General features: G+C 28.5%; 1 protein-coding gene across 12 annotated transcripts in view; it reads left to right on the top strand.

Moving 5' to 3' along the window:
• The window catches only part of ATP8A (ATPase phospholipid transporting 8A1), a 241,640-nt gene extending 230,769 nt beyond the window's left edge, over nucleotides 1-10,871 (top strand). For all 12 annotated transcript variants that reach the window (XR_013014406.1, XM_076456687.1, XM_076456679.1 and 9 more), the window contains one exon: nucleotides 4,420-10,871. Coding sequence is in view for 11 of the 12 variants with exons in the window: in XM_076456687.1 (XP_076312802.1) it covers nucleotides 4,420-4,473 (54 nt within the window). In the remaining variant the exon portion in view is untranslated. The remainder of the gene's footprint in view (nucleotides 1-4,419) is intronic.
• The last annotated feature ends 389 nt before the right edge of the window (nucleotides 10,872-11,260 follow it).

The following is an 11,260-nucleotide window of genomic DNA, read 5'->3' on the forward strand; positions in this document are numbered from 1 at the left end:
ATTTTAACAATAATTCATCACTAGCAACAAGTTTACTTATTCTTACTACCAGTTGCAACAGGTTCTGTATAAATGAGATATTCCTTAAGATCACCTAGGTGCTTACCTGATGATATTAGCATAATTTCATGGAATGCCACTTTTGGATTATCATGTTTAAAACTAAAGGAAATTCTGCAGATCATTGAATTGAATAAATCGGAGTTGGTTTGTTTAAAAAAATTAAGAAAATTAGGGTATTTGGTTCACCTATGGCACTGTTTCAGGACTTTCTAATGTGTATTACCCCCCAGATTTTACTAGTAGAGCTAGGATGTTCTTACCACAACTGATTTATAGTCGTTTAGAGTGTTAGAGTATGTTCCTCCACTCTTGGAGAAAAGGGGAAGGTTGGGGGCCCTCCTACTTTGTCTCTAGATATTTTTCCCAGATGTAAGTAAGAGTGGCATCAGCCTCTGTGTGAATCTACTCGTTAATACTGGTTCAGATTTGATACTTGTTTTCTGGTTTGGGTGTGCATGGCCATTCTCTCTGATCAATGCCAGTTTCATATTATTGTTTATGGAAAGAGGTCCATCATCTCCTCATAATTCTGAATGGAAAGTAGTCCCATCCTATTTCCTTAGTTGAGCACAGTGTTTCACATCTTCTCCATAATTTCATGGGCAAGTAAAATGCTCCTTGTTCACTTGGTTGGGTAATGAGGATGAATGTTCATAATTCCAAATTATATGTTTTCTGTTACTTTGATTGAGTAAGGCACACCTGGTCTCAACATTCCGAGCCAGGAATGTTGTTTTATGAACTTCTTCGGGTGAAAGTAATAGTTTGTCCATTTCAGTATTACTTACTTTCTCATTGTGTTTCCACTGGGTTGAAATGCATCACTTTTGGGATCTGATCAAAAGTATATCTGTATATAATCACTGTCAAAGCCATGGTTATACATAATGTTTAGGAAGACTGAGAGTTAAGAGACTTTTTAGTTCATCTTGCTGTCTCATCTTTGAAACTAAACTAAAACTATGAGATTTATAAATTAAAAAAGTAAATCAAATAAAAATCTTAAAACCAGCCCTTATCATTCATTTAGTTATCAAAAGTTCTCTCAAAGTCACTTAAATTTACTGTCTCTACAACGTCCAGAGGAAATATCATATGCAAATTTAAGTAATTTATTGACCATTCCTTCATATTTGCCATTTATGTAAATCAGAAAAAGCAAAGGTCCTGAAACTGACCCATGAGGCACTTCAGTTATTATATCAATCCACTTTGACTCCATGTCTATTTAGGAGAGTCTAATTAAGGACTTGCAGCTTGAGGAAATAATGTTTACACAATGTCTGAGGCCTTAAGTTTTTTGTATACTTTTTAGTAAGGCCATTTGGAGTTTTGCTGCAGGTGACTAGATTTATTTTTAGAATGATATTCTGCATACTTTAGGAGATAAAAAAATGTGTTAATTTAATTAACAATAATGATTTGGTTAAATTAGCCCTATCCACCCAGTTATATTTACTGCACAACACAAAGTTTTAGTGTCTTACATTCATAGTTTTATTAAACTACTTTTGGTTTGTGTTATAATAATTAGAATAACATAAAATCTTAACTAATAATTCATATTTTAAAAGTATTTAAGTTTTAAGTTTTTAATTCTACAAAGCAATATTTGAAAAAAATCCTGAATTTCCCTTAGTGACACATTTTCCCTTGGTATGTCATCATCCTTATTTTATCCACCAACTCTAAAAAAATTATGAAATTAAACATAAATCATCATTGCTCAGGTAAACCACATTAATTGTAGTCTTCAACTTTGTTTGGTTACAGAGCTATTGAATAGAAAATCAGGCCTCTCCTGCCACATGCTCTATGTTCAATTATATATCACCTATAGCCAATATAAAGTCAAGGTTTTCATCTATCCAATGATGTATTGTATAACATTATTTTCTGAATGGTTAAATGTCAATTTTACATCATTCCTATGACAAAAGTTAACAGCTAGCGTGGATGAGTTTGTAATGACTCTTGTGACGTAGTTAGAAACCCAGAAAAAGTTTGATAGATAAGGGAATTTGTTTACTTTTTGCATGTTATTGGTTTGTATTGTTTGGTGCATTAATTAATTGAATAAAAATTATTAAGTTCAATACAATGATTAGTATTAAAAGTTTGGGTTTAACTGTCATCAACAATTGAAGATTGGCTACATATTTTATTTCTTGCTTTTCATCTTTATTCTTTATATAAATTATAAAAGTAACTAAAATGTAGAAATATATATCTTTTTTAGGTCAGTTTAGATTAGATTAAGTAAAATATATAGCAACAATTATATAATAAATATATTTCATGGTGCATGCAGATAAGCAGCTTGTAGTAGCTTGTGAGTGATGTAATTTGATGGAATAACATGAGCTACAATGATTTACAACTTGGTAAATACAGTTCAAAGGACCATAAAATGATGACATATAATAATAAATAAATGTATATTGTTAAAACCTTAGAGCTCCATAGGATAAACAAATGTAGTTTCTTGTTACAACCTGAACTCATTCTAGAAAGAAAAAGGTAATTTAATTATTTGTGGCTACAAGATTGGTCAAATTGACTGATTCTGTTTTAAGATCGGATAGAGAAAATAACAGATAAGCTATAAAGTTTTACTGAAAAAAATATTTAAAATACATTTAGGAGGGTTTAGGGATTGCACAAAGAAAATTTGAGATTCTTGAGGTATGGAAAAGTATTTTTAATTTTAACATGAAAATTACTTTGCAGATGGACTACTTAAAACAAATACTTAATATATTTATGTACAAATCTTTATTTTATTTTATTAAAAATACTTTGTAAAATATATGATTTTTTTATATGTGAAAGATTTATAATGTTAATTAAAAGACTGAGAAATTTTGTGTAGATATACACACTATATTGGAAGTAAGAAACATTAAATGTAAAAAGATTTTAATTAAGTACAAAGAGGTCACATGGCCGATCAAATCAATCGAGCCCATTTTGAGAGAGTTAAAAGATAAAAGAGTCATACAAATGACAAATTCTGTTGTTATGTTGAGATACTGTTAACTTAAAATATTATAGTAGTTTACAGAAACATTTTAGAAATGAAGATGAAGCTGATTGATTGATATTCAGTTCTGGGTAAAATTAATGAATCTGCAGACTTTCTTTTGTTCTTAGCATTCTTTCAGTCTGCACACTTCCTAGTATAATGAAATCTTGGGATGTAGGAATGATATCAGTTTCATATCGAGTATTTTGCACATTTTTAATTGTTGAACTCAACAAACTATAGAGCCCACATAACCATGGCTACATCTTGAACATGTAAATTTACAGATTATGTAATAGCAGAGCATCCTTTGAAACCATGTCTTTAAGTAACTATATAACAATGCTCTTACATCTATACATTTGAAAGAGTTCTGAGGAAGGATACTAGAATGATACTTGAGATGGAAAGGTAGTTATATGATGCAGGTTAAGACCTCTGTAGTTGTTTTCTCTTGAAAAAAAAGTTAGAAGATTGAGATGTCTAATTGTATATGTATAACTCCAAGCTGCCGAGACAGAGTAGAATCTGAGCATTGCCCTAGAATTCTTGATAGTGTGTAACCACATTGCACATTCGTTTATTTTTTATTACAGTCTTTTTGTGTAAGTTTTGCTGACCAATATCTATACAGAGTACAGTAGCTTCAGTGTCGTGCTGCTCCTTTTGTATTTTGTTCATCAGTGAAAACATCAACACTCTTTTCTTGTTCACCATTTTGTTAAATTTGTTATGTCATCCCTCTACAACATTATTAGTCCTAATAATGATTTATACAGTAAAAAAGTTATAGGGTTGCCAAAAAGTTGAGCTAGCCATAAGCACTCGCCTAGCCTACTATCTGCAATACTGCTGGTACATTAAAAAAATATTGCTATGTCAGTGAGTCTGTCAGTAAGTGATAATATTGTTGCCAACTGGTTTGTCACCAAGTTGTCTGTCAACTGGTAATATTGTTGAAAAATTGAGTGTTGCCATGTTGGCTGTTGTCCTGGTACCATAGGTCCCTTGTTATTTGTAAATTATATGTAATATAAGCTTTATTACTTTACAACTAAAATTTCTTTTGAACAGTATAATTATTATGCATATATATATATATATATATATATATAAATAATGTATTTGATTACTAAGTCAATGATGCAGGTTTCTAGGGTGGTTTACTTGGCTTACAGGATTAACTGTTGTTTTCACTACTGAATTTTCATTTGTTAATATACAGACATTGAACATTTATGCTAATTTAATAACATGTTTAAATATTACTTACGAAATTTGCCATTTGTCTTGAATATTACTAATCTGAATTAACTGTGTTATATTTGTAGTCTGAAGTGATCCGTGCATATGATACCACCAAAAGCAAGCCTCAAGGAGTTTGAAGTGTTCATGCTTCTAAATATTCTAGCTTTATCCTTTTCATGTATGTCTACACTATATAGACAGGAAGGAAGGTTGCTATGGACAAGATTGTGTGAAGGACCTTAATTTAGCTATATTCTAGTCAGTTCTTAATGTTTCAAAAGTATTTTGAAAGCTTTATACTAATGTTGTTTGGTTGACAGCCTAAAAACAATGTATACCCTCAAGTTTCTTTAATATTCTCTATTTTAAAAATTACAAAAACATGTCCTTTTTGATACATTCACTTCCTATCATAGCTGTCAATGTTCTTTTGTTTTTTCTCTAGAACCATTAATAACAATTGGAATCGTTGTTGATTGTGAGTGTCATATAATTGTATGTGTCTAAAGTATTTCACCAAACTAATATGCAGGAAATTTGTTTATGTACCTTTTATAAACCAGGTGAAAAATATAAGTGTACCAGCTATTTTGTCTGAAATGTTGAACACAGAAATAAGAAGTTTCATCTATAATAACATAAAAATTACTGAAAATATTATAGTATTGAATATAGGGTTAGATATAAAATTTAATAAGAACATCTTACTCAACTTTAAACAATTTGCTTAGTAACTACAACTCTGAAATTAATTATTTTGTAAGCAGAACTAAAAACTAGATACACAAAATGTATCTTGTAGTTTAGTTACTAAGTGGTACTCCAAACTAAAATTGCTGTTGATTTGAGTTTCAACTATACTCTTTTTATGGTATTAAAAAAAAACAACAGAAAAACAATATATTGTTGTAATTCAGACAACTTAAACAGCACTCAGATTTAGGTGTTTCTCCATTTAATAAATCAGTTTAACATTAATGCAAGTATTTTAAAAATAATGTTAATTTGATGAAATATTTAGCTAGCTGATAAAAATTAGAAATTGAGAGGAAAAAACATAATTATGTTTTGTTTGAATAATTGTATATTTAAAAGTTTTTCACATATTAGATTTTGTAATCACTAATAATTTATCTTTAAGTTTCATAGGCATAGATGCAAGGTTGAGAAGGATATTTGTTAAGTTTGGACAGTGTTTTCTGGTTATTTCATTCATTTTTCTGAAATATTTAAGTTTTACTGATATTAACTTTAGGGAAAAGAACACTATGATTCTGCATTCTGTGTCTTGTAAAGTTGATGCAAACACATTTTGATAACCATTGTTCTCTAGCTTATAAAGTTCACTAGAACTGTCATATAAATTATATTCATTGTGATATTTCTTTTCTGTTATTTGAAGCAACAAAAACCAATCATTTTACTCTTAATCATTTAATTTTTTTTTTTTCAAGAACTAAGCTTACCTGAATGTGTGAAAATGTGTCAGAATATTTTGCAGAACTGCATAAATTGATAGTTAAACCTAAGAAATACTAAAAATTAGTTAGAGGATTTTTTCTCCCCTGAAAGAGTACACCATAAGGTTTAAAAATGCAAACCCAACAATTGATCCAGTAATTTCAGAATTTTACTACTGCTTTTCAGTCTTCCATACCAAGTACTAACTGCATTAGTATCAGAAACTTGCTGCATGAAGCATTTCCCAAGATTCAGTATACACTTTCTTTTTTATCTGTGCTCTTATACATTTACACCTATTTCAATTTAAACACTATGTAGTTTTCACTGATGTAATAATTTATATAAAATTGTTTTAAGATATAATTATTAGTGACCTGCATATTTGTTATATATATATAGTAATATTAATATGCAGCAGTAGCTTTCATGTTTATTTTTGTACACAAAGCAGTGTGTTTGAAATTATAGATCTCAGCAGTTCAGTTTTTTTATAACAATATACATATACATAAATTTGTAAATATAATCCAGCTTGTATTGTTATACACAGTGAGAAATGGACATGATCCTTTTTTTATTTGGTTCCTTAGATGTGAGACTTGTAGAAATTTTGATAATTATCATGTTCTCCTTTAAGTTGGGTGAGAGTTTATTTGATGTTTATATCTTTCTTTGTAACAACTGAATAGTTCTCACTGGAATTAAATCACCTAATAATTAGGGCTCAAGTTAATAAAGGTTTCATTTAGAATATATCTAACCAAGTGAATTATTTTACTTCACATTTCATTTTACGAGAAAACCCAGTATTATAATTTTATAACTTGGCAGTGATGCTACACAGTAAGATTTATTGCTCATTATCCTGTATGTAAAAATTAGTAGTGAAATAACTCTTCTTTTATTTTTCATTATTGAAAAAATAATTATTATTTTAGTATAGAAATCAATTGAGACTTCAGATAAGGACTTTCACAGCTAGAATTTTGGACTTAGACTTTTGTATTTTTTTTCACAATTTAGTGAATCAGCAGCTTTAATGGCATATCATGTTTTATTTTATACATAATTTTCCAGTATTGTTTTCAACTGTTTTCATAAGTCAATTAGAAGTTCACTGCCTTCATACACAACTTTAAATTCTGCGAGTTGGTTTTGACCTTAAGAATATAAATTATGTTTATGACCATATTTTGCAACAGAACTAAAAAATGAAAGATACTGTACAAGCAAAATTAATGAATATACTTAAGGTCTGTTACAAGAGTAGTTTTGAAATGATCTTGCAGTAAATACTTTACTCATTGCTCCAGCTGTTCTTTCTGGTGAGTTATACTTTAATTGTACAAGTATCTGATTTTCAAATTAATCTATAATTGCACAAATTTAAGTACAAAAAGGAAATTCAAAGTTCACTCAGAATTAAACTACCATAAACTTTTGCTTTGTCAATATGTGGATATTTGATCATACTTACAAATTTCTGTCAGTATGTTGACTTCCAGTTGTTTTTTTTTATTATTATGCTGAGCATTGAATATATTAATATTTTTTTAATCCTGATTTTACATTGAACTAAAAAATGTCTCTCTTAGACTGTTTTCTCACATTTAGTTCTTATCAAAGTATTAGGAATTTTTGCAAAACCATTTTAAATATACTTTGTACTGAAAAGGCATATGTTGAGATCAAAACTTTATTTCATTCTTGAGCAGATGATTCACATTGTATGGTGGTAATTTCTTTTCATTATTTCTCTCATTCATAGTAAGGATGTTTTGAAATGTAATTTATTGTGATACTGATCAAGCTTATGAATCCACTAATCTGTCCGTTTTGTACATCAGCAAAATGTGACTGTCTAAGAAAGAATGTTAAATGTATGTTTGTTACTGGCATAGAACTGTTTATCAGTATCAGTTTATTTCTTACAAATGAGTAGTTATGGTTAACAATTTTTACAAAATAATTTATTTAATGACTAATACATATGGTTACTGCAAATGTTTGGCACATAATACTGAAAATAATATTGTAACATTCAAATTGCATCTCTTTTTAAAGTTAAACAATCAGTAATCTGTCTTGATTCACAAACCCAAATGTGTTTTTAATGACAAGAATTACAAAATACTTTTCTGGGGATCTCCAATTTATAGTTATTTCAAGTAACTAGATCATGTATTTTATTATTCATTCAGTGATATTTCATGACAGAAGTATTGTAGTAACACCATATTACTTTGGAGAATTGTACTAAAATTTACAAAAAGACACTAAAGTGTAAAGTATGCAGCACATCATAATTTGAACAATAATATTAGTAATTATGTAATACAACAAGGAACCTTATGTTTTTGAAGCAAGTTCCATGTTAAAACACTTTTGTACACTATTTTACTTCCCCCAAAATAATTTGGATTTTCCATGAATCATTCCAAACTTCTTATTTCTGTATTTTCTTTCAGTTAACTTGTGTACATGTGAGCCACAGTAGTCTTATTATCTCCTATATTTGCTATTTTTTTTCAGATTTTTATTACATCTCATTTTTTGCTGATCTTTCTACTTCATCATATTTGATAAAACAAAAAATTGCTGTGTACATAAATATACAAGTTTTTGTTTTGTTTTTTGCTTTGTAAAAATCTAACTCTTTGGTTTTATATGTGATAATATAATGCCACTAATATTAACCTGCCTAAGTTATTTTTACGTTAAGGCATTTATCTGTCCTTTTCATTAGTAGTGACCATCACAACACCTACACATATATTATAAAGGACACTGAAACATTCATTATAAAAATAAAAACACCTGTATAAATACATAGAAAAATATGTTTTGGACTACCAATGTACATAAAATATAAAGTGTAGTAACAAAATTACTTGGTAACACATCAATTACCTAAATATATTGGTTTTAGATACTCAAACAGCACATACTAATGAAAATTTCTAGCATCAAAAGTTGAATAAGGAGATCAGTGAAAGGTATGTTTAGTGCTTGTGAAATTCTTTTGTTCAAAATTTGAACAATTATAAGTAAATCTTGGTAACCTACAGACATCATTTGAAGTTAGGATAATGATGTAATGATTTGATAAATGTAAAAAAACTTTTTTGTACAAGCCAAAAGAAGACTTAAAGTAAATAATATAAAATGGTAAGAAGTTTTATAAGTGTGCTTTGTTAAAAAGTAGCTTGTAAATTTAAAACACATTTTAATTGTAATGTAATACATGCTGTTGTGTATTTCTTTTAGTGCATTGCTGAGGTGGCCTGTAGTTTGCTGCTTAAGGCCTTACCATATTGCCTTTAACTCTACTGTGTTACAATACCTTGTTTATTGTAGGAACAATATATGTTACATGATAATCTTTCCAAAGATATTTCTGGTATTCAGTTGAATGGCCAGGTGAGGTTTAAAGTTTAGCATCCTGATTGGGGTAAAATTTCTTAAATAGAACAAATAGCAATTATTAAATTCTAAATTCCAACTATATATCATAACTGTCATCAGTAATTTTTTACACTTCCTTGGAATTTGAAAAATAGAAACACACACAAAAATAATAAATAATATTTTATTTTCAATTACAAATACTTCTAAATATTTATGTAATAAATCATAAGACAGTGAAACTGAATTTAACTGTTTGCATTTCTTGTATGTACAAAAGTTATTTTATGTAATATTACAAGTTTTGTATTTGTAAGTATTAAAAAAAAATAAATGAGACAGTTTTGTTGAAATCTTAACTTAGTTGGGTAAATTAAAATAAAGTTTAAGGTCATGTTTTTATTGAATTTTTTGAAAGCCTAACTGAACTTAACAGAGCGGTATAACCAGAATGTAATATCCACATTTTATGATTGAATATAATCACTTAGTGTAGGTGTATATGTGATGTACATTGATATAATCTACCCATTGCTGGTGACATTCTAAATAATAGTTAATATTCGTATTAAAATTTGAGCATCTCAGGTCATTGATAACCTTGTATTAAAACGTCAAATATGTTATTGAATGTGAAAATCCACTACCAGGACCTGAATGGTTATCTTAATTGTCAAAACAAGAATATGACTGTTAGATAACAAAGCTATTATATTCATATGCGATTATTACTTTGATGGCATTTAAATGTGTTGTAATATGTTGCTATACTTCTGTACAATTACATATTCAATTATTATTGTAATTCAGTAGAGAAAACAAGAAAATTATTCTCATTTTACTATGTACTCAACTGTATTTGTATCTGTTGGATCATTCAGTGATGTGTATATTCTGTTGTACAGAGTAATGCTGGTGGTATACATGTGTGTGTGTGAAGTACCTGCAGTACTAATTTTCTACAAAACAGTGCTTGCTACTGTTGATGTACATGTTATTTTAGAAACAACATTTCATATTTATTGTGAATGTAATAAAACGTGTACTTTAATTCTTGATGATCATATCCCTAGTTGTAGATGATTGTGGTTATAGTCAGTTTTGTTCATTATAAAAACTACTGATATGAAGTTCTGATTTGTCATAATGATGAATATTGTGGTACTGTTTACATGCTAGTCAAAAAATAGTTTACAATTACTTGAATTATATTTTGTGTAACATGTTTTTACAAATCCTCTTGCCCTGAGGAAGTGGTATGCTCTACATGTAAATGTATTTCTGTAAAAGAAAAAAAAAGGGAGGGAGGTTTGACCAGTGTTAGTTTGTTTTATTACTTACCAAATACATAGAAAGTAAAACAGACTTGTGCATTTACGTTCACAAAATTATTTCTGCTACTCCAAATGTTCTAGCATTAAATTCATTTCTCAATTTGCTGTAAAGTATTTTTAATGTATTTAAATTACCAGATAAGTTTATACTGACTAAATTGAACATTTTTTCTTTCATTATTTTATTTCTCAATAATACTTGATAGTTTAAAAATAAAACTTCTTACTGTTTCATTTGGCAAAGTATTTTTGAGTAATTAACAATGTGGTATACTTTTGTTTTTCTGTTTCAATGAATGGCTTATATGTTCAAATAAATAATATTGCATTTTCATGTCTCTTGTTTATGTTCTTTAATGTTTTCTCAACTACTGTGATTGCAAGTTACTAAATTCATCATATTAACTTACTGCCAAATGTGCATCTCAAAAACTAGCAAAAATGTAGAAAAATGTTTTTATGGTTTGAACTTTATCTGGAAATATCTCATATTATTAAGAGTTGCTCTAAAATATGATAAAGTGCTATTAATAGTTTTATTTCTTAACGTATTTTATCAGCTCTTGTTTTTGATCAACTTAAACCAGTTGTGTTCAGTCACAAGATTGTTGATAACAGTATGACTTAGTACTTTAATTATATCACACATTGGTGTTCCATGTAAGTTGAGTTTACAATAATGTGATTCAACATTTTGTGTAATAAACTTCTACATAACAAT

The sequence above is a fragment of the Tachypleus tridentatus genome, chromosome 1, assembly GCF_004210375.1.
Source record: "Tachypleus tridentatus isolate NWPU-2018 chromosome 1, ASM421037v1, whole genome shotgun sequence".
In the NCBI taxonomy this organism is placed as follows: domain Eukaryota; kingdom Metazoa; phylum Arthropoda; class Merostomata; order Xiphosura; family Limulidae; genus Tachypleus; species Tachypleus tridentatus.